Source organism: Epinephelus lanceolatus, chromosome 15 (genome assembly GCF_041903045.1).
Source record: "Epinephelus lanceolatus isolate andai-2023 chromosome 15, ASM4190304v1, whole genome shotgun sequence".
Classification (NCBI taxonomy): Eukaryota; Metazoa; Chordata; class Actinopteri; order Perciformes; family Serranidae; genus Epinephelus; species Epinephelus lanceolatus.
This window is the reverse complement of record NC_135748.1, coordinates 20,240,274-20,265,330: the sequence shown is the minus strand read 5'-3', so window position 1 is coordinate 20,265,330 and position 25,057 is coordinate 20,240,274. Positions and strand designations below refer to the sequence as shown.

At 42.6% G+C, this 25,057-nt stretch overlaps 2 protein-coding genes across 3 annotated transcripts in view; both read left to right on the top strand.

Moving 5' to 3' along the window:
- The window catches only part of LOC117267312 (G patch domain-containing protein 2-like), a 29,989-nt gene extending 22,428 nt beyond the window's left edge, over nt 1-7,561 (top strand). The window contains exon 10 of the mRNA XM_033643154.2: nt 4,010-7,561. Coding sequence (XP_033499045.1) covers nt 4,010-4,149 — 140 coding nt within the window. The 3' untranslated portion in view covers nt 4,150-7,561. The remainder of the gene's footprint in view (nt 1-4,009) is intronic.
- The window catches only part of esrrb (estrogen-related receptor beta), a 96,519-nt gene continuing 77,756 nt past the window's right edge, over nt 6,295-25,057 (top strand). Inside the window, exon 1 of one of the 2 annotated variants that reach the window (XM_033643149.2) lies at nt 6,295-6,420. In XM_033643149.2, coding sequence (XP_033499040.1) covers nt 6,386-6,420 — 35 coding nt within the window. In that variant the 5' untranslated portion in view covers nt 6,295-6,385. The remainder of the gene's footprint in view (nt 6,421-25,057) is intronic. The other variant, XM_033643146.1, reaches the window with a different exon arrangement.

Here is a 25,057-nt window from a genome sequence, read left to right as displayed (position 1 = left end):
AACTGCTCACAACAAGGTCTGTGGATTATCCTGAGTAACCAGGTCATAATTTCTGGAAAGAGACATTGCCTTTAAGTTTTTCAAATGTACTTTTCTGACGCTTTGAGCACCACAAGCCGAGTGCCATCTTGTTCCATTATATTGGAGAGAACGTAGACATCACTATGGCTGATATCTCCAACATTAGGCACCTCACAACCAAACAATCTACATTGATAAATAGCACCACAGGTAACAGGAAACATATATATTTTTGATTTGAGGGTGAACTGTCCCTTTAAACTGGATTTATTTGGGCTTTGTCCTATTTCTACAAATATTGATATTTTCTAGAAATATTTGTATTTCTAGTACATTTTTGAAAATCACAGGAAGTGGAATTTAATACATTCTTCACACTCCACAGTTTTGGGAGAATTATTCGTAAGGCAAAGATGAATCAGTATGTGTAAAGATCCTGATGGATTTTAATAGCCTTGGCTGGTCTCACACACAGACTAATTAATTATTGCAATTTTACTCCTCCCCTGCTGTCTCCTCCTGTATAATGCCCTTCATCTTTATCTCTATAAAGGGACGATGGTAATAAACCCAAACTTAAACTTATTCGGCGTGCTACATTTCAGTAAGACTTAGAGTTTGGAGTAAATAGGCAGTTAGTTTAACCCCGTCAGACTGTGAGTGTGTTATCTCTATATGTTGCAAAGTGCCATATGTGGGTGCCCATGTGGAGGCCAGCCCCTCGGTCAGCCCTGCCTCCTCTCCTCTCCCCTCTGTCTTCATGTGTCTCCTTGCCCAAGCAAGACGGCTGTGTGACAGATCACCTGCGTCTGAGGCCCGCCGTGTTCCTGCCCGGCGGTCCGGCCCCCTCTCATTAATGCCCAGGCTGGTGCGAGGGCCGTATGGCAGCACAAGACAAATAACGCTACCACTCAGCCATCACTTCTGCTGACAGAAATGCAGCCCACCGCACTATTTCGCCCTCTCCGGCTCCACTCCGCACCCTGCTCGCGTCCTTCAAATCCCCCCCCACCACATCTCCTCCATCTCCACCTGCACCTGCCTGCGCTGCTCCACCAAACTTTCACGGTGGTTTTTCGCTGTTGCTGGAGGCTGAGCTTAACACTGAAACCCACACAAGTTGACATAGTGTAACCATGAACTCACTGCCTTTGTAACCACTCTAATTGTTTTCTGTTTGTGGAGACAGATTTGTTTTTAGCAGCTCAGTCTGTCAGGGGCTTCTTGACTCGCCTGTGTGCAAACCCTCTCAGCAGGAGGTCTGACTTGAATGTCCTATTTTTTCAATTGTGAAAAGAATGATGTGTCTGTGTGTGTGTGTGTGTGTGTGTGTGTGTGTACGAGAGAGAGAAGGAGAGCGAGCAGGAGAGAGAAACACAAAGGCTAATCATTAAAGAGCTATTCAGCCCTGTTCATTTAAGTGTGGGAATCAGCAGGCCCATTACTGTCAATGTGTAATTAGCTGATTAATAAACACGGGGAAGGGGAGTGCTCCAGGAAGCCCTGTAATGATTGTTTTTAGAGAGCATCACATGAGAGCTTATTAAGATGGTAAGATGGTTCCATTCAACCTCCCATTATCACCCACAATAAATGCGTGTACTGTAATTCTCCCATTGACAGAAAACCTTTACGTTGTAATGTCTTTATCGACCTTGATGTAACACCAGTGTAGGTGTTCTGACCAAATTAAACTATGTTTAATTTAAGCTGTTGATAATTCACATTTATCATTTTTAAATGATCTTGTATTGTACACATTAATGTATAGATATATTGTAACTTTAATGAGTTGTTGTCTGTGAATGCTTTATGTTATTTACAAACAGTGGTGGAAAGTAACAAAGTACATTTACCCAAGTGCTGTGTTTAATGCTGTGTTTCAGTACAATTTTGAGGTATTTGCACATTACTTGAGTATTTCAATTTTCTGCAACTTTATTACTCTTATAAAATATAATGTATTGTTAGATACTTCTCGGCTTGTGATCTCTTATATAGAACCAGTGTTAGATTTCCCCTCGGTGAGGATGGAGCACCTGCCGCACGGCAGGCAAACATGCGGTCATTTTGACTTGACCAGCGGACTTTACTACAAGCCGATTTGCTATTCAAACAGGTGACGTGCTTCACGTTTGAAAACCAGCCGCCAGCAATTTGACCAGCTGAGTCGCAGGTTGTACCATCAGCTGGCTCGAGTCAAGCTCAGACCAGCCAGTTCACACGGCTGCAACTGTTCTCTGAATTCTTGAACGGTTTAGTCTCATAGCAAATCATTGATCTGAACTGGGCTTAAAGGTTTTGTATATGACATCTAGAGCATTAATTTAGCAGCAAGCAGGTATTTGTTATGTAAAGACATAGTGGAGTCATTGTCCTGGGCAGAGAATGAAGTCAGGCTACCTCTGTGCGTTTCAATCTGAGCTTCTCTGTTCTTTGTTGTGGTAGACGGTCCCGCTGCTCATGCATGTTAATGCATGTGAGTTGGTTACTAATGATATTGGGACGTCGTTGTCGGTTAAGTGTGTCACCACACTCAACTTCCTCCCAAGTTAACTCCATTAGCTCTGTCAGCACCATTAGCTGCTAGCCGCCAGCTCATCTCTATGCTACAAACCATGGGCAGACAATGTGAATCAGACTGAAGCATAGATATGCTCTGAATGTCGTGTAAAGCTTCAATAAATACATTTAACACATTTTTACACATTTTTACTGAAATGTAATTTTGTTTGCAGAATTTTGTCTTGTCTTGTCTTTTTAATTATTGCATCGTTACTTTTACATACTGTAAGTAAAGTACTTCTTCCACCATACAATAAGCTAAAGATGAGAAACCTGAGTACTGGTGCAGCGATAAACTGAAATAATGTCACTTTCCTTACATTAGTAAAGCTTTGGTTTGTGTTGTCAAATGTTTACTTATATCTGCTGCCTTGATCACAATGTAAAATTGTGTATAAACTGCTTATTGTGATTGTGACCTTGACCTAGAATAGAGGCTTGTATCTGGTATGCCCTGTGCATGTTAACACACTCACAAACTAAATGTTCCCAGCCATTTCTGTGTATCTGTCAAATATGGAAACCTCTGAATTTTGATCCAAGCTTTTGACCATGTTTAACCTGAGTGTTTGGGTTGAAACTCAGCAACGGTTAGTCATCGTTCCCTCAAGAAATATTAATCAATTATCTTGCCCGCTGGATCAGTTTGGGGAAGAAGTCATCTGGAAAGAGGCACAAGCAGATATAATGGGAAGGAGCAAAAGCACATGCCAGTGAATGCTGTAATGCCTAATCCTTTGAGACAGCCCAGAGCCACAATGTCACTTCTAGTTCCCTTGTCCTCTGCTCTGGGACTGCCTTGCAAATGTCTTGTGTGACCGCCGCTAACTTTTTTTTGGGCGAGATCGGGAAAGATTTATTTATCAAGCATGTTAGGGAGCGCAATTGTTTCAGAGTTCTTCTGTCTTCTGCAAAAATTGGCCCCTTTTCTCTTTCAGATATTTCCCCTCATTCTCACAAACAAAAAGCTTTTAAGGTGAGCAAGATCAAGAGAAAGAGGATCTTTAAAAAGGAAGGAAGTCAGTGAGATGTGAACGTGTGATGAATGGAGTTGAAAACATACAGCTCCTTACACTGCATAACCGGAGAGAGGGGGAAGTTAAGCCATAGGAGCAGCACAGATTGGCCTTTTAATAACCATGTCCACAAGTCATATGGGGCCAAATTGGATTTGGCTCACTTGACCAAAAGCTCATTAATATTTAACCTATTAGAAGAGGATTGCTTCAAAGTTTTATTTTAATATACCTAAAACAGCGAGCGATCCATGAGTCGTGGGCTAAATTTAATTTTTATTCGAGAGGCTGTCCATTGAAACAGTGAAGGAAAATGTGATTTATGCGAGTATCTTTTACTGTTTGTCCTCAGTGTTGTGTTACATGTCCAGAATATGATATGTGTTTTTTTTCTCTCCTCTCTGCAGCTAGCAACCCATTTCATAAGGATCACCAGCGAGAAGAGGCACAGGGAGCCAGTAACACCTCAACCCCTGAGGCTGTGGGACCAAGTGCACCAGGTTCACAGAGTTTATCTTTCCTCCAGGGGGACCATGAGGAGACCTGAGCGGGACTGGGGACTCGACATGCACACCTAAGTGACAAAGAAAAAGCTATTGTGCCAGAGAACGAACAGGCCAAAACTCCTCTTGCTGCACAAACTTTATGACAAAGAAAAAAAATACAAAGCACATCATTATTCCTCAAATCAGCATGTTACTGCTAGATCCAGTCTTTCCAGGTAGTGTATTAAGCATGACAAATGTTAATGCAATCAAGCCTTGTTAAGCCCTTTGCCATCTCCTCAAAGCAGCTTCAAGAGGCTCCTCGTTTGACTCAAGACTGGAACGGCTCCTCCTGTTTCCACACACAGTCTCCAGGCCACCTGCTACCACACAATCCCAACAATTATGTCCACTCTAGTAGCGCAGCGTTTGTCAGCGGGAGCACTGGGAGGATGGTCAGGTGAAGCCGGATGGCCGGGGGTGGGGAGCCTGCTCTGCTTTACGGCAGCCGACAGTGGCTGTGCTGGCGGCACGTAGCTACCGCCGAGACAGGAGAGCATCAGAATGTTTAGCTACCACATGCTGCTACTGGGTTCAGAGAGGCGACCACCGGTAGAGAGCCACACAAAGTACAGGCCTCCTATTAGCATGGATTTGAAAAGCTACAGTTTGTACAAAGGTGCTCATTAGCACAACACAGAGGGAGTGTAGTCGCCGTCCTCAGAGGGCCGCCTCTGTTCTCTTTAGCTTACCTTCCATATTCAAATTCCCCCAAATGTATTTAAGTTCAAGGCCAGCTGCAAATCTGTTTGAACAGCCTGTTTTTCAGCAGTGGAGGATTACTTGCTTTTGGGGCTGTGCAGAGAGCCAGCAGAAAGGGAGTTGGAGGAGCAGTCTGAGACAGGAGAGGAGAGTCGTACACTGTATTTTCACCTACCCTTGGGGTATACATTTCCCCGGCTCCCTCGGCATCAGATGCATTAAAAGATCAATGGCAGCATACAGTGAGATCAAACACAACACTTCTCTCCGAGCTGGTAAACACGCAGAAAAATGCATTTTCATATAGGAGTCAAGTGAAATACAATTTTGCTTGACCCAAACCACACAGGTGATAACGGTCTGTAAAAACAGAGACACATACTCCTGTATGTAAATTCTGCTGGTGTCTTTTACAGTCAAAAAAGCAGAGTAAATTTAGTAATGTGCTGAAGTTTCATGCTTTTAAAGAAAGCTTACCTGAAATCTTCCCAGCACTAAAAGTCAGAGGTATGCACTTTCTCTAATGATTGCAAGATACCTTTTTTAGTGAAATGGACTGCATTATCATCAGCTACACTCTGCATGTCTTTTTCAGACACGTTAAAGCCTTATTTAAGAGAAGAATCGCATTTAGTAGAATGAGATTTGCCAATTAATGTGAGTTATATGTCTGCAATAATCCGTCTGAGAAGGCTTTATGTGATCATGTTGGCCAGGGATGACATTTATAAATGCTGTGTGTGCACACTCGTCTAAATGGATGCCTCACACAAGACATCCTGCCACGGGTATCAGTCAAAGTGTTGAGGCAGAGAGTACCCCCCCACCTCCACCCATCCCTTGCTACCGCTGCTACAGCATGGCCAGGGAGTCACCGTGGGCTCTTCCCACACCAGTAATACATGGTCCAGACTGAATACATTCATAATTAGAAAAAAGAAGCTTTTGATAAATACAATGGTGGCATCTTCAAGACATATGCCCCTGGACACGATGACAAGTATTGACTGTGTAGTGTTTTAAGGAGAGCTTCTCGCCGCTGCCCTATCCGTCAGTCTGTGTTTTGGTGCCAAGGCATTGACAGGGCAGGAAGACGTATCAGTTCGGATACAGTTCCATTACCAGGAGGAGGGGGATCACCTCGCCTGCCTCTCTGGTAATTAGCAGTCACCATAATGACATCTCAGCCAGACTGTATGCCCCAAAATGTATTTCCAATGGCCAGGAAGTGGGGGAATGGCTTCCGTGCAGCCAGTCAATTGCCCTGTTACAGTTAAGGAATCCAGCAGGTTGGTACCACTCATATTTCATCCCAGGTAAAGATTACCTGTCAGGCCCATGGGAGATGTATTGATCTGTTTTCCTTTTTCCGCCAGCAATCACCTGACAAAGGCACCTAGGAGGCGAGTGAATGAGTGATGCCTGGTCTGTCTGCTCCAGCATAGTGGCTTCTAGTGTCCACTGATGGGTGGAGAGGTGATGAGGAAGAGGAGAGATAATGCAGTCATAAACTCTGTTTGAACCTCCTCTGTATGCATGCAGGGCAGCCCCTCGATTCCCATGGGTCACAGGTCAGTGGGGAATTTGCCTTTTTTTTTTTTTTGGCTACTTTCTTGTCAGTTGCGTTTGTTCTTGGTGTGTAGTGTGTAGTGATGATAGAAACACATGCAAAAGAGGCTCTCTGGTTCCTGCTGACAAATGCATGTTGCGAGTCACTGTAGTTCAACTCACTTTGGGTTTCAAAAGTGATCCCGTTTGATCCCGTCACCCTTCTCACGATGAAATCCAACCTTGTGTGGTCAGGGTTTCCTGTGACTGTCAGTGTGGCGATTCTGCACTAGCAATGATCGATGTATTTTACATTACCTTGTGTTTTTTTGGCAGCTAAAAGTATTTATATATTTGCCTTGTTCAATGGAATGTCAGACTTGATATTATCCATGAAGCCATGCATTTTAAAGTGATTGCACTGTATAAAACGTGTAGTATTTATAATGTGATGCATAATAATAGGTCCATTAATTGAGGATTTAGGTCTAAGGACATTAAATTCATAAATTCAATTTCATGATAGATAGTCCAGTAGATATGTCTTTCTAATTTTTTACTGTCGTATTTTTTAATTTCATTTACAAGGATTTAAATATATCTTCCTGATATCAGGGCTCTTAGGCAGCTATCCACATTTGATATGTAGTACAAATAGCATCTTATCTCATAGGCTGTTATCTTTATATTTAATAGCAGTGGAGGCATGCCTAATTGCTTTGCAAATGATCTAAAGAGGATTACTCCTCCCTTAGAAAGCCTGCACGATGTCACTAGATGTTAGACGTTACAATGGTAAAATTCAATCAAACCTGCAGTGCAGAGTTTATGCAGCAGCTGTTTTCTATGATGGTGGTGTGTCAAAATAATTATCAGTATGAGGTGGATACTCTGCTTTTAAACAAACTGTATGCACATAATTATGTACTGTTATGAGTAAGAAGCTGTTTTAAGATGTTGTAATTCTATTTATGTCATTTGTGTATTTTCAAAATGGTATAAATGGGATTTTTTAAAAGGATGATGTAAGGTCATGCCTTCATGTCATCGGTGATGTTATAATCATTCCTCCATGTTATAAGTATTCATGGAAAAACTGCAGTATGTGTTTATTTCCAATGCTGAATTTGTGTCCAATAAATGAGTGATAATGATTGTGAGAAACGTGTAGATGTGACTTGAGATTAAGGTTATAAAGTTGTACAAACTGTTCTTAATTTAGCAGTATTACAGTATAGAAAGGAAACACTGATAGAGACGGTGTATTGAAATGGGAATGTCATAGTTAGGGTTTATTGTAAGCATTGTAACCACTCCAGCAACAGGACACCTCAAAGTATTTTTCTTCTAAAACCATTTTTTAGACAAGCTATTGCCCTGACATAGATATCAAATGCATTTGTGTTGAAACAATAGGCCTAGCTGATTAATCTATTAATCAACTAACAACATTATCTACTCACCCTCATGCCGAGGAAGGCTTTGGTGAAGTCCTCACATCCCATGCGGAGATTGGCAGGGGGAGCGGCTAGCATACCTAATGGCTGACGGCGCCCCAGACTAACGTCCAAGAACACAAAATTGAAACCACAAAATATCTCGCAACATGCTCATCCGTAGTGATCCAAGTGTCCTGAAGCCCCGACATAAAAAGTTGTTTCGAAAAACGTCATATGAACTCTGTTTTTAGCCTCACTGTAGCCTGTAGCTCTGACTGCTTCTCTGTGCTCCGCACTCACGTGTGCACGCTCAGGGTGATCGGTGATGCACGGTCTCTGAAGAGCAGCAGTCTCGTCAGTACTGATGTCCAGATTCCCAAGTGAAGGCATCACCAATTCCCAGTCTGAGCAGCAAAGACTTTCCTCATCCGTTGACTATGCTTTGCATTTGAAACAATTACACCACCAGGTTTCCAGTGGTCGACTCTGGTATTCTGCGGCTGGCTGAGGGTTAGGCTCATGAGCTGCGGCGGCTGCTTTGTCCAGTAGCCTGAGTTCCGCGTCCGTTTACTCGGGCTCAAACAAATACAGCTCAAAAAAGAAATGCTGTTCCTCCTCAATTTCAAAGTCTTCAGACATGTTGGGCTGTCCTTTGCTAAAAGACCGTAGTGCAAATTATCTTTTAGCTACTGTGGTTACTGTTGTCTCCCCCTGCGGTGCACGTGTCATGTGATGTAAACACGGGTAAGCAAAGCTCATGCTTTCGCTGGTCTCGCGCAAGCACGCACACATGAGCGCGGAGCACAGAGAAGCAGTCAGAGCTACAGGCTACAGTGAGGCTAAAAACAGTTCATATGACGTTTTTCGAAACAACTTTTTATGTTGGGGCTTCAGGACACTTGGATCACTACGGATGAGCGTGTTGGAGATATTTTGTGGTTTCAATTTTGTGTTCTTGGATGTTAGTCTGGGGCGCCGTCAGCCATAAGGTGTGCTAGTTGCTCCCCCCGCCGATCTCTGCAAGGGATGTGAGGACTCTATAACTTCACCAGAGCCTTCCTCGGCATGAGGGTGAATAGATAATGGCTGAATTTTCATTTTTGGGTGCACTATCCCTTTAAGTAATATACCAAGAAACAAGTCTAGGTCCATGCCAAGCAGCAACCTGCAAGGCAAAAAAAAAGAAAGAAAGAAATGAAGCCAATGCTGAAGTGCCAAAAGCTGCAGTTCATAAAATGACCACTAGAAGCAGGCTCCAAAACAGAGTATATTCCCATAAACCCTCATATTAAAATGCCGAAACTTAACAGCAGAAATAAACATGTTTACAGCCTGATACAAATAATGATTGGTTCTGTAGCTAATTTCAACCTTCATGACAACTGTACAAGGGGTGAATTATTTTTGGGTGGGTGCTTGAGTGACAGGCTGTCTGCAAGGCCTTGCTGCACTCTGTGAGCCAGATCCACCCCTCGCTCCTCCACAGCCCTCTCGTCCATATATGGTCACCTCTGGCAAAAAAACAAAACAAGATGGCGACAGCCAAGGTGCCAAACTCAAGGCCTCTAAACGGGAGTCCACAAAACAATGGGTTACACCACGATAGCTTCGTCTATTATTTTTACAGTCTACAGAGCTAAATGCTAACATCAGCATGCTAACATATGAACAACAACGCCAACATGTTTTTTGTAATCAGGTGTATTGTTCATCATGTTCACCATCTAAGATTGGTGTGTTAGCATGTTTGCTAATCATCACTAAACAAAAAAGTAGCCTACAGCTGATAGGAATGTCATTAGGTTGGAACTAGTTGAAAAGGTAAAGTTTCACCAGAGTGATTTTAATTTATACTGAGGAGACACGAATATGTGTACTAGAAAATGTCACTCAGAAATACAAATTTAAAAACAGTTGTGCAGTGCCCGTTCAAAATGTGCCTGTTCAGAATGGGCATATTGCTTGGTCTGCTGTATTGCCGCTTGCAGATTTCTCGAGAACGGCTCAGTCAAACAACTTCACACTCAACACTGCGCTTCCTTGAGAGTGCTCTTGTCATTTACTAACAGCTAGCTATTTGGGACCAGGCTATTTTCAGGAACAACAGCGTTCATTTTGAATATGATGCAGATGCTAACAATGTTTGAGTTTGCTACAGTTTAATATTTCTGGTCTCTGTGGTCTTTCTTTGTTCATCTGTTCTTGCATGTCCTATAGCAAGTGACGGAGAGCGTACTCAGCAAGCTGTTTAGCGGTGGGTGTAACAGTACTACTACTAATTATGTCCCATAGATCTCAAGAGAGCGCACTTGACACTGCACTTCCTTGGGTCCTCAGCCATTCATCTGCAAAGTAGATCAAATTAATGGCTGTCAAGTGAAATTTAGGATGCAGAGGCAGACAGGGACTCTTTAGTTAGACGATGGAACAACAAGAAAAGTCATTAGGATTCATCCTCTGAGAACCATGAATGTCTGTACAAAATTTCACAGCAATCCATTCTCTAGTTGTCGAGATATTTCTGTCTGACTAAAGAGGTGGACAGAATGACCAACAATCCGACATTGCTATCCACTGAGCTGCTGCCAGCATGGATAACATAAAATGAAATTATTTGCTGCGCCTCTCTGTTTAATATCATCATAGCTTGAGTATCTGTTGGTTTTGGACTTCTGGTAGAACAAAACAAGCAATCCCACCTTGGCTTCTGGGAACCTGTGATGGGCATTTTTTCACTATTTTATAGACTAAATTATTAATTGAGAAAATAATGAACAGATTATCCGATAATGAAACTAATTGTTTCTTGCTGCTCTGGAATACTTCTCACAATGGAGTGACACTGGCCCCACAAGATTTGACAGCGGTCCTGTTGAATACAAATGTCAGTGTGGCTGACAGTGAAAATACTCCATCGGCTGATGGAGATTATCAGTAGATCCCCCACTGTTAATCTTGCGGCTGAATGCTGAAGATGGTGGTAGTCACTTTGCCACGTGTTGAGAGTGGGAGCAATTCTCTCCGCTCACCGGTGGTCCAACGGTTACAAATCACATCATCAGCTGTCTGAGCACCCACAGCCACCTCTTCTCCACCAGATTGATGGTGAAATGGAGGAAAAATCAATGGCTTCCTCTCGTCAGAAAGTGCCAGCTCTGTCATGTTTGGGAGTTTGACGTTACCCCTTCTTACTCTCTCTAGGCGATGGGAAATTGAAAGCCGAGTTTGAACAAATTGACAGACGTGAATAGACTGGAGTGTCTCGAGTCGATATAATGACCGATTTCAATCTGCTGGAGAAGATCACTGTGATCAGGTTGAGTTTCTAGTAAATAATAGTTAGTCTTCAAACTGACTTGGGAGCTCCTGTGTAGGTGACCCTGTGAGTAACAGCAGTCAGTTTTCTTACTAGTCAGCCTCTCAGGAGTCCCCTTCCATCACTTCATCCTTATCACCACCATGACACACTGCAACTGTGAAGCAAGGTTTCCATTCAGTGCCTGCTCTGAAATGAGCAAGCATCACTGAGCTTTTTCACTCCGACACACATTCCCCCCCTAATGGGAAATTCAAATATCACATATCAGCTGAATGCAATATTCACTTAGCAAGAGATAACACTCTGCTTGATGTGTCTCATGTATCCGGTTCAGAATAGGCACAGCTCAGGCTCTGACACCAGATCTGACTGTGAAACTTGGTGTATAAATTCTGTCTGAAGCTCGTGTGTGCGGCCCGTTCATTCGTTCAGTGTGCTTTATTGGCGTGCATGTGTTGGTCCTCTTGTGTATTTGAGGGAGAGCAGATTCCAGGGCATCTGTGCTTGTCCTGCTGCCTCTCCCGTGTCTTTACACCAGCACCATCCCTTTTCATTTCTGCTGGCATTCTAATCAGAGCGTTACGAGCTTCAGCGGGTGAAGTACGCAGAAAGTTGTGTTTCCTGACAGCCAATAAAAACCGTATAATCTCCCTGATTCAAATGGCCCATTTAAAAAAAAATACTAACTAGTGCTATCACTCAGACCACCCCCTTCCCTTTTTCTTTAATGCCTTTTTTTATTTAATATATAGCCCATGAAAAATGAGAGACTCCCGCTTCGCCGTGTAGATATTTTGTTGCTGATGATGCGAGACGAATTTCCATCACAGCTTTGTTTCCAGCGGGTGAGCGGATAATCTTTTACAGCGCAGGGAGGGAGGGCACCACTCCCATCAATCTCCAGGGCTTATAGCCGCCGCATGGTTGCCTTACCTGACCAGAACGCCTGCACGGCACCACGCCGGTGGCCCACTCAGGGTCAGGAGCCACCAGGGGACGTGGCCACACTGGAAGCTCACTCATGGAGCAGCCACCTCCCAAACCTTCCTTCACCTGCAGAACAGTGCTTCACTTGTGTTCCATTATTCCTGTCATTGTTATTATGTAATTTTTCTAACAAGGCAGTCACGTCTGAGAGAGCAGCAATGCTTTCCTGCTGACAGCCCTGTGAAACTGTGTTTGCAGCGAGGCCCTTTTGTCGACACAAAGCTGCTCCAGAGGTTTCACCCCTCCGCGCTTCTCAGCCATGTGCATTATGTGTTGTAAAGCGAAAGGTTTCAGTTTTAGCTGTGGCATCCTGCCCAGGCAGCCTCTTGAGAGGGGGCCCCTGGTGGCCCCCGTGCTGGTGGAGTGGCTGGCAGGCGTGCTGCCTGCTGCTCTCCGAACCCTGCTGCCCTGGCAATCGCCCGATGCACAGCTCCTCCCGTGGAGACTGTGCCGCTCTGATTGACAATAATGGGAAGTGGCAGAATCGATGGGAGACGAGAGGGGTGCACGTGAAATTCTCCCGGAGCTTCCAGTCACAGACCACGGGCTCTGGCACCACTCACCTGTCATCCCCGCGGCACCAGGATTAGGGCCTGTGACAGCAGGAGCAGCCTGAAGAGGAAGATGCAGCGGTCGTCATCGCCACTGACAGCCAGGAAATGGTGCCTCTCCTGCACACTTAGACTACATATACGTCTTGTTACCTGGCTGCACGCGAGCCCCACACTGCTCCATGGGAGTTCTATCAGAGAAAGTGGCTAAAATTTTACCCACAGATGAAAAAAATCATACGTCAAATCGAGACAAGATAAAATGACCCCACACAAGAACACGAGATGTAGAATAACCTGAAAGGAGTGGATGGCAGTGCCTCTAATGAGCCATTTAAGTGAGTGCTTTCAAAAGGTATCTCATTTCAAGGATTAAAATAGCAGTTCACCTTGTGCTTGGGCATGTGATGTGTGTGTGTTTGTGTGTGTGTGTGTGTGTGTGTGTGCAGCAGCAGCGGATGGAGGGCAGGTGTCGTGACAGAAGGGGCACTCCATTCTCTAATTGATCAGCAAAAGATGCACATGAAGAAGACGTTAAAGCAAAATGAAGTCATAACAGTGGATTGAGACATTTATTAAGTCAGACGAAAGGCCCTCAGAAACGTTGAGATTGTTTATTGATTTTTGTGTTTTGGCTGGCTGCGCAGGAGTAATCGCTCGTGCTGCTGCCACACGGAGGCTACGGGGGCTTGAGTGCAGCCAAATGTTCAGGTGGAGGCGCTGACTTCCTCCTAAAGGAGGCAACTTTAACCAGCAGAACACAGACCCTTCATTACCACTGCAGTTGTTTCATCATTTAAAGAAGGGTCCTGACCTGATACGCTTTCAGTCATTTAGCTGAGAGTGCCACTACTGTCACGTGTAATGATTCCTGATGTGTATTGCTGATATATTAGCAGGTGGAAAAAGTAGGTTGTTCTGAGAGTACTTGATGGATACAGTGTCATAGTGTTCTCATGAGATGTAGAGATCTCTTGGCAGACTGCACTTTCCTGTTTTTGTTAATGCGAAGTAGTTGCAAGTAACATGTTTATGGGAGTGTTACATTTGGAGTTTTTTTTATAGCCTAAATCAATTGTAAAGCATGCATTTTTTTTGCCCAATGCCGTTTGATAATATATTAGCTCTGAAACATACATTATATTTCACATTTTCGTGCCTTTTTTGTATCATATGTCAATCTTTACTGCTATAAAGACATGAACAATAAAATATCACTTTGGGCCATTTTCACTATTTTATGACAGTTTATAAACTAGGCAACAATTTGGTGTCAAATAATTAACACATACATTTAAAGTCATTCTTAAAAAATGGAGCAAAACCTTTTTTTTTTCCTCTTCAATTGAGCCGGGAAAATATATTTGAAGATGATTATTAAAATATATTTTTTAAATCAAAGTCTTGACAGTTAAATCTTGTAATGGGCCAACCTTCCAGTGATTTATTTAATTTTTTAAAATAGATACATACATAATGTGTGTCAGAGGTAAGATCTGATGTAGTTGACATCTTATGAAGCTAACAAAAAGTCATATTTTTATTCATTTCAAAGCACTCATTGTAAGTAGAAATTTATTTTTCAAAGTTGCAAAGAGGTCTACTGTTGCAAAATACACATTTAATTTAAAACAATAATTCTTATTTAATTCTGATTTAGAAGGGCTATGAAGTTGCAAGTTTAGAAGTGTAAAAAAACAAAGAAAGCAGATCAAAATACTTTATAAATCATTCATTCATTCATCTTCTAACCGCTTCATCCTCATGAGGGTCGCGGGGGGGCTGGAGCCTATCCCAGCTGACATCGGGCGAGAGGCGGGGTACACCCTGGACAGGTCGCCAGACTATCGCAGGGACTTTATAAATCAAATATATATAAATATACAAAGTTGACCTGTTATGGTTGAAACACACCTGATAGCTATATTATTTAATAAATTTATCAAAAAAATATATATATATATTATAATTGTGAGGATTTTTATACTCCTGTGCTTTTTTCTCTGCCAGGAGAGGAAATGAAAATAATTTCCCTGCTTCACGGCTGTCCCGCTGTACATGTGTGCCACCGTGTGTGTGCTGAGTGGTGCTGGTGAGTGTTAGGTAGAGTTCAACCATACTGGTGACATCAATCTGCCTGCTCTTTATTAGACGGAGCAGTGAGGTGTAACTGACTGCATTGTCCACAGATGGACTGGGGCCCATAGCACACGGGACCCTGGTCAGCCACCCTGACAATACAATCAATAACCACACACTCATTATGGGATCCCTGCCTGCCTTCTCCTGCCTTCCTGCCCCGTGGAGCCTCCCTCCATGCTTCACCCTATCTTTAACTCCCCATTTCACTCTCTATTTCAGTCATCCTGTGTTTGGAGTCTTCCTCTTTTTCCTCCATGTATCACTTTGGAGTTCGCACAGGAGTGTTTTTCTCCCAAAATATATGAAAAGCTGAAACAGGACCAGGTGAGGGGACACTTGGAAGTCTCAGCTCAGGCTACTCAGGCTGCTGCGGTATTCAGCAGTCAGGCTGGACAGTAGCGGATGACAGTGATCCAGCATGGAGCCTGGGGCCTATAAATGGTAATGCCCTCCACTTGCCTTCCTCATAAAGCATAATAAAAGGAGGTTATAAATCCTACCAATTAGCTGCGTCCATCAGTCGCCTTAATTGGAGTGTCGTGACTGGCTAGGGGATGACCTTGTGTGCCAGAGAGCCAAGACAGACGAGGGGGCCAGGGGGGAGATCTATGTGGATGTGGAGGACTTGGGCTTCTTTAAATCAACTGTATCTAACAGGCCATACTGTAGTTAAGGGTCGGGCCATATGGCGGTAAAACGTTTATGCTGACTGGTCGTGTTGATGTCGTCAGTGTAAATGTGTAGGGTTTTTAAATGCATATGAATATGCTTCAGGACACCCGCTGGTAATAGGTAGAACTTAAAGGGACAGTGAGGCAAGGGAAATGGTAATTGAAACTTATTGATGTTTGTTCGAAAAGCTGAAGTTATATCAAGCTGATAAAGCAATGTTAGAGCGGCTGTCAAAGAGCGGTGTTTCTTCTTCCAAGTGTTTCTGGTTCCAAAAGGTCAACATGTACCTAATTTAGCTTATAACCCACTCCTGAGCAACACCTTAGTATCAACTCAACTCACTTGTCTTTCAGCCAATAGTAGCATCAGTGTGTAAACTTATTGTTGGAGAGGTAAGGGTTGCCAGTAAAACCCAAATCAGTGGACTGATAAATATTTTACCTAGCAGAAAACCAGTGTGCTTAACCCTCATCCTACCAAGATATTTAACACACAAGGACCATCTACTGGGGTCCCTTTATTAGTATTATCCTATTTAGGATAGTTTAAGTGAAGCTACAGTTATAGTTAGTTGACTCTGAACATCATTTTACCGTAGAAAGAGCAGTCTGAGGAGTCATTGACAAAGCACATGAAGACTGTGTCTGTCTCCTTCAAAATGACTGACAGAGGGTCCCTTATTGTATGTGATACTTTAGCTGAGGGCCCATGGCAAGCATGAACTCAACTCAACTCAGCTCAACTAGAAAACTTCCATCTTTTAAAACTGCATAGGCAGAATTTGGCGCTTTTCACTGGGGTGCTTGAAGACCTCAATAAGTAACAAATAGATTGACAAAGTTATAAAAAATTTGAATGCTAGAATAGAGCAACAGTCAGATACCTCAGGTTCACGCGTACCACAGTGGTTGGCAATGAAGAACGACAGCATAAAATGTCAGTACGACACCATACATGCCTATTTTGAACAAAACTATTCCCAAAGCACATATGGGAAAACTAAAACGTAACAAGCTGAAATCATCATGGCTACCAGCATAATAACTGTAGTCAAACATGACAAAATCCTCATTTTCAACTATGAATACAGTGAAAATCTCATACTGCAGTAAACTAAATACCACTTACACTGGTGGCTCACTGCACCTTTTGTGTTCAAGTTAAAGGACTTGGTTACACTTGGTAACTAGGGCTGCAACCATTAATCGATGAATTGCCAACTAATCTGATAATCAATTAATAAGTTATTTCTAAGGAAAAACAAGTGAAAATTCTTTGATTCCAGTTTCATTTATGTGAATATTTTTTGGTTTCTTTACCACTCTGTGACAATAAACTGAATATCTTTGAGTTGTGGATAAAAAAGACCTTCGAGGACGTCATCTTGGGAAATACTGATCAACATTTTTCACTTTCATTTTTCATTTTTCACATGTTTTGACCAAACAACTAATCGATTATTTGAGAAAATAATTGTTTGTAACACCAGAAATTCTGTGTGTTGACCTCTTGTATTTTCATACTGGCTGACTGTAAACTTCAGTAGAGACACAACTGACGTGTAAACCTTCCTGTAAACTTTTACTTAGTTGAGGTTAGATTCTCTTGAGTACCTGATTATGTGAACAATATGGCTGATACAGCTCTGTACCCTCACACACACAGAGACATTGCCTTTGATCAGTGACCACAGGTGTCCTGTGTTCAATAGGCTCCACTCATCCTGTAGTGCAGCGCTTGTTCTTTCTTCCCCTCAGTGCTGCAGTTAAATCTACCCTCCGTCCTCCTGTGGGCCCGTCCTCCACACCTTTCCTCTCAACACCTCAGTCAAGCGCTCTCTGTGGCCACTCAAACCTGAGACCTCAGCTTCCGCTCTCGCTACCAACATCCACTATCTCATGACACTGCTCTCTCCGAGAGGAAACACTGAACCCGTTTGTCTGTGGAGAGCTCCGTGTGCAGACGCTGATGTGTCCTTACACTGCGCTTTCTCTCTCTGTGCTCCCGTCCCTCCACCTTCGGGATTAGGCAGTAAAGACCAGTTAACCAAGCAGCTGTTGGAGGAGAGTTTCTCTCCGGCTGACTGAGGGCTGCCGACAGTTGTTTCCTTTCTCTCTTACCATCCGGAGATAATTCAGTCAACGGGCTTTGAACTGTAGATAAGAGAGGAAGAGGATGATCCCAGGGATGGGCCTGCTGTATATGAGGCAGGGGTAAAGGAGTAGAAGGGCAGCGCAGGCAGGGGGAAGCAGGGGCAGGTGTATGGGAACTGGAGAGGGCCAAGAAAGATAAGACCTGAGGCAGATGCAACTGTCCAATTTACAGTGTGCTCTTAGTTTTATGTGGTTTAAAATGAATGTAGATGTTTGTGCTCTCACATGATAACCTCCTAACTTCAGTGTTAATACTTTCCTTTTTATATAGCATTCAGTTATTACATCATCGTCCCACCTGTGCAAACATTTAATGATCACATGGTGTACAAGCTTAACAAACACCAACAGATTTTCCATATGAAAAATGATCAGAAACTAAATTGTGTCAGATCTTAATCTAAATTTAACTTCATTATACAACCAGTGAGTTTTATGATTATCTTAATGACCTATTGCCCGTGCTCAGTCGTATCTCCTGTGACTACACATATTTGAGTGCTGCCCCACATCATCCTGTTCCTTTCCGTCCTGTTTTATGAATGCAAAAAGACAGGGGAGAGGAAATTAATTTTCAATAAACGTTTGACAGAGTGGCTTTTGTTTTGTCTCAGGCACGTGGTTTTGCATACCTGCCAGGTGTTGTGCGGTGCGAGCCCCCCCCTGGGGCCCCGTGCTCCGTGGTGAGGTGCATGATGAAAGGCCTCGGGTGGCCCATCAAAGGGCCCATTGAGATGCAGCCACGAGCAGGACAGAGGGCCACAGTGTGGGCTGTGGAAATTTGACACCCTCTGACAGAAGTTCCATACAGCCCACTCAGGGCCACGCTGACAACATCGCTAGCAGGAGATCAGGCGCGCTCTCATTCACTTCTGCCTGCTCGCTACCTGCTGACCCCGGGCAGAGAGACAGTTAGAGAGACAGGGAGAGAGATGTTTACAGTCAGAGAGATTGAGCTGAACAAACATGGTGACAAAGATTATCTTAAGTTTTAAAATGTTTATCTTTCCTGAAACAGCTGATGATCCAGATAGATATTTTCAGCAAAGCTTCTGGGCGTTTTTTTATTTTAGAATTAAGACAGGAATATTTTATGAAATGACAATTAGGACGAACATTTATTTCTGCAGTGTCTTTACCTTGACATGGGACATGACTTTTTGACCCACAAGGTTATCTGATAAGCAATGTTCTGATTAACTATGATATGTAAGTTGTAGGTATGTGTGTGAGACAAACAAAGTTTATCTTGGAGCCGCTCACTGAATCTGCATGTCATAGTGACCTCCCACTCTTGTCCTGCCAAGACTGTAAATACTGTAGTAGTTCATGGTTGAAGGGAGCGTACTGTAACCACATGGTTGCTGATCTGAATCAGAGGGACAGTGGACATAGTTCCTGTTTCAAACTACAGTCTCCCGGCACACAGTATGTACTATTCTTCTTACTGTTGTTCAGTTAATCAACAATTAATGTACGTAACAATTTTACACTAACAGGTGAATACATGTGCTGCTGGACCTCAATCACATTGTGAATGAAAGTGTCCATGAAAAGTGCTCTCAAAAAATGTGGTATGCATACTGACTTCATTGAGTCATTCTTCCTGTGTAAACACTGTATTGCATTTAAATTCAGTCCTGAGGTACTTGTACTTGACTTTTTTCCATTATATGCTACTTTGCACTTAAACTCAACTACATTTCTTGCTTCTCGTCATAACCTATATTACATGTCATATCAACACAGAAATTCTGACCAAATATTAACATGTGCTCAAATGGCTCTTACAATGACCCCTTCACTGCACATAATCCATCTTATTACAGTCACATCTACTTGATAAATTGACCCAAATATGGATTTAAGAATGATTTTATTAGCATCTGTCATAAGCATCTATGATCAAAACTGTGTCCATAGCAACACTCTGTCAATAACAGCAGCGGTCTACTATTCAGAAATAAACCAGTGTATGACGTAACAGACCAATTACTATTAAATATTCAACAGAGCCGCGAATAAATAAGTTGAAATTACCCCCAACTTTACAAGCTACAACACTGGTGATGCTTACACTCAAATGCATCATCATCATGTATAATCCAATGTTATCTATTCTGCATGATAAGTACTTTAACTTTTGGTATTCTGAGTATCTTTTGATGTCAACACCGTTCTGAATGCAAGACTTTTACTTGTAACAGAGTATTTTTCCACTGTGGTGTTGCTATTTTTACTCAAGTTAAAGATCTGAGCACTTCCTCCACAAATGTACTACACTTTTTCACAGCATACAGTGCATAAAAACATGCTCAGAAATGGTGTGTGTCCTGGAATTGTCCATCTTAGTGTAGCCCGTTAGCATCCTAACATTTGCAAATTAGTTTTAGGTCTCTCAGAGATATGAAGACGACCCAGCACACTGACAATGCCATACCCAGAACCTCTAGCATGGCTAAAAAGCAACACATTTGCTCTGTCCTAAAATATGCGCAGTGGCTAAAACAGAAGAACAGCACTGTGAGAACATCACCTAGAGCCTTTCAGACGCCTTTGCCCAACTGACGTTTGCCTCTAACGCACCATGCACACAGCACCACTTCAAAGTTGAGGATCTTTAAGCAGAATGATCTTATTAACAAAGCACTTCCTGAATGTCATTCCTACACAGATAAAAAAAAAGAAGTGTGTTTTAATGAAGTGTAATATAATTTTAACTGTGAGTCTCTCGAATTAGCGGCGGCTGGGTCACGACTGGGCTACTGCTCTCATCGATGCCCTCAAATAAGTCTCACCTGTCGGGCAGTAAAAGAGCACACAGGACCTTCAATCACCAGCGAGTGAGCAGCAGACAGGTCCGTGTCCCCCCAGCCTGCAACTACAGGTATTAATAGACACAAGCAGAGGCATGACAAACAGACACGTATACTGATGATCTAATGCAGGCACCTGTATGTGTTCATTCTGTCCTTTTTATATCAGCTTTGTACAGTATATGTATAGTAGAATGAGGTGTTGTAGCACTCAAGAGGGTCTCGGACTCGACCGCATTTTTGCTGGGTCTTGTTTGGGTCTCTTGAGAGACTTGAGATTTTATTTAAAGACAGGTCAAGACCACAACTGTGGGGATATCACTAAGTTGTCTGTGCAAAAAGCATTGAATAAAGATAGTTAAGTTGATTTCAGCTCCTTAGTGTTTGTTTGCTCATAGAAAACAAAGGAAAAAAATCCCCACATATAAAATTTACCTCTGCAACACCTTTTGATTATTTTATCCAGGAGTTTCTCATGGTATACTTACTGTATACATACACACAGTAACTGTCCCAACACTGCTTGCAGGGTCGGACTCGTACTGGTCTGGTCTCGGTCTTGACTCGCTCTCAACCCCTCAAAGCCTTGGTCTTGTCTCAGTCTCGATACACTCTGTTCTTGGTCATGACTTGGTCTCGGTTTAGGTGGTCTCAACTACAACACTGGTAGTATATAATATTTCGGAATATATCAGTTGTTTGCTTTCTACTTAATCTTGATCAACTTGAGGTAAATAAAACAAATGAATTCAATTTATCATCCCTCCAGTTCTCGTAAATAACACAAACAACATTCAAACCCCCAACTTGATTGCACCATTCTCACCATTCAAGCTCATCACCTTTGAAAGACACAGCCTTAAATAATAAGAGGTGTTCGTGGCTGATGTTTGTTGCTCAGTAATATATTGCATCGGCAGCGCGGAGCAGTTGTCTGTGCTCTGCACCTGCACCAGCCATTCAGCCTGAAGTCTATAAATCCTACGGTGCTGCGAGCTGAAATGTTTCACGGCCTGCTCCCTGGACCCCGGCTTTGCCTCCTCTGTCACCTTACGCTATGTGGACCCTCAGATATGTGTTTTTGCTGGTGCATGTGTGTTTGTCTGTGTGGTGCACACTGGAACCTTTGCATGTGGCGGCGCTTTGATTAGCTGCCCTCGCCACATGAGTAAATCCCCCCCTCCACCCACCTTCTTCTACGTTGCCCCCAACCCCCAACGCCACGTGCCACCGGGCTGTGCATATACAAATCACTACGGCCTTGTTAGCATAGTTTAGTGAAGATGTCAGCTTTACGAGGACCGGGATGCTTGCTATGCGTGTCAGGGACAGCAGGGGAGGGGCTGACCCACAAGGGGAGTACACAAGCCCCGCACTGTAAATTTAGGTCTGAGGTATGGGAGCTGTGAAACAACAGGCCCGGACCTTTGTGGAACAGTGTGAACCCACGCCGCACCGTGTGATTTAACAGGGACACAGCAGAGCAGGCAGAATTGAAACTGAGAGAATGGGATCCTCGCATCAAATAAAAAGAGCTCCCTGTTTTCTGATATATCATAAATAATAATTTGATCATACATCACTGAAGATGCCTTTTCCCGTGCTCATAATCAAAGCTACGATAAATAGACATTTGCTTATGAGTATTGTTTTGTGTGTGTGCATGTGCGTGTGTGTGCGTGTGGGGGGTTGCTGGCATCATTAGATTGTTAATCTCATTTCCTTTCTGATGATTGAAAATGGAGAGAGGCTCTGAGTTTATCAGGCAGATAAATGGACGGACCATCCTCTGAGAAGATCTAATCTGTCATGCGTCAAGGCTAGGGTTCACCTGCCGCCGGATAATAACCATGTCGAAGGGCACAGATGATTTAGGAGAGCCTGGCTCTTTGTTTGCCTTTGCAAACACCTGATGGTTTCATTAATTAACCGGCCACAATTAGCGGCCCACGTCACACCAGGTGGACTCCTTCAAGAGAAATATGAGATATTAAAAAGCAGGGAGGAACTCCATTAGAGCTGACCTTTTCTGTGAAATTACTGATATTTGAGATTTAATTCAGAATTCAATGAAAACTTCATCTTTATTCTTATGGCTGAGGCCCTTTCTGTCTCCATTCTGAAATGGGGTCTCCCGCAGCCTGCAGGTCGTTAATTATGATCTTTATAAATTAAATTAAGAGGATGTCACTGCTTGATTTTTTTTTTTATCTTCCTGTCCTACAGGTTAAAGAGTAGATAAGATATTTATCACCCCTTGACTCATCTCCTACATATTAATTATAAAACAGAGCAAATCCCCGATTGGCTTTCTGTTACAGTCTGTCAGTTATCACGTAAACATTTATTACATATTACCAGAATACACTGTGAGGATCAGTGCCGCACCTTGCAGATCCAGTACCCTGGGCAAGCTAAGCCCCCCTACCAAAAAAAATTGTATATATTACAAACAAGGAAGTAAACGACAGAGCTAACAAACAGTTATAACCAACAAACAATAAAATAATACGTGCAAATTTCGTCTTTATTTTTCTTTTTGTGCTGTGCCCTGGCACCTCAGCTCCACCATACCCATCAATGCCTCACTGACAGGAATAGAGGTACATGAGGTGAACATGTTTCCCTTATGTTTGATTTTTTCAAAATGTAGATTTGGGTTGGTGGCACCCTAGACACCCGCCTATGTGACCTATCGGAGGATCCACCACTGGTGAGAATCCTTATGCGTTTATTTGAACAAATGGCCTTTCTTCCTGTGAGGCTAAAAACAATCTCCGCTATTCACCTGATAGTCGGGTGAAATATTCAGCGGCTGCAGCTGCCTTTGACATGTGACAGATATGGAGCCTAGGACAGGAAAAACAATGTAACTCGAAGGGTATCCATCCTGATAAAAACGCCTTTGGCAAGATTACGCGCAGTGTATTGTTATACAGTAACGTTTGAAGACGTGTAATACTCCAGATGATTTTCAGACGTGGAACTGAGAGTACTGTGCTTCCTCTATTCTCAGTCGATACGTACATCACATTTCTGTTTTACTCTCTTTCCCCCCTCTTTCACTTACTTTTAAACACTAAAACACAAGTCCACCACCACTCTCATCTCTCTGAGTCTCCCACTCCCGACTCAGGGCCACTGCAGCTGCCTGCTCTCATCTCATCTTATCTCTTCCTCCTCTCCCTCTCTCTTTCTCTTCTTCTCACACTACACACTCACATACGCAAAAACACACACACAGCCACTGCCACCCGCATGCATTTATTTATTCGTTATATTTCCTAATTCAGTTTGACGAATGAGTGACAGCTTGACACTTCATTCGGCAAGATTAATAGAACGACACAATATTTACGTGGCAGAGACAGCCAATTATCCCACCATCTATCATCCAGATTATCTTTCTGATTGAAAACTACTCGTCCATGTAATCGGAATTATTTGGAATTAGAAGGGAATTTATGGCTTCTTGTGTCACTTTTCCTGGACGGTGGTAAATTAGAAATATTAGATACATAAAGAGAGTATAGGAAATGGGATAAATAGAGGCCTGGAATTAATGTCATGCATTTCCATTTTATTTTTTATTTTTATTTGCCAGTGTGGGTGCCCCTGAGTGAACTGCATATTTGCCTTTGCATTTTATAGATTATCTTCACAAATTATTGACACACACTTTAGGTTATATATTCTGTTGATAATACTAATAAAACGACGTAGATATGTTTGATTGAGCAGTTGTTTTAATCAGAAAGCAGAATTAAACGTGTTGAACTTTGAAGACAGTAATGGATAGATGTTATCAACAGAGATAGCCTTGTGTGTATTGATCTCTGGCTATGTTTTTAAATGTCCATCTCACTCAAGGCAGAACCGACATTAGTTTACTCCTCCAACCTCTGTCCTTCAGCCTCTGTTGATTAATTTGCCCGACTCTTTCTATCTCACCCTACAATACTTTGTATTCTGTTTTCATACATCACCTTTTTGTACCATTCTCTTATCAAACTTTCATCACTTGATTAATTTACCTAATCTCTTAGCTCTGCTTAATGTCTTTGAGTATCCACGTTTCATAGCCAAACCATATTTCTGTTCCATTTTTAATGAAAGACAGAAAAGAGCAGAACAAATGAAGTATAGGTATAGGTATGTGATGTGGTTGTCAGGCTGTCGTCAGATCAGCTGTGACACAACGGATGGGCAGGACTGACAGTAAAAGCTCCAGCACCTCAGTGGAGGAATCAATATGCTTCACTTGTGCAGAATGGGAAACTTGGTTTTGAACAGTTATATCGTAAATTAAAAATAGACTTCTAATGCAATCTGTTGCCAAAGTGGTCAATAGCTGCTCCAAAAATAAACGTACCTAATATTTGTTATGGTACATGAATTGACTAAGCATTTTCCGCTGTAGGTCTTTAGTAATGAAATTTGGAAAGTGACGTTTCATCCATTTAGTAAATCCTGGCAGTCTAAAAGCCTAGCACTCAGTCATTTCTTCTTTTAGAAATGGTGAAAATTGCCACATATAACAATGTTGCAGGGGTTTGATTTTATTGGCCAGAGTGCGTTCAG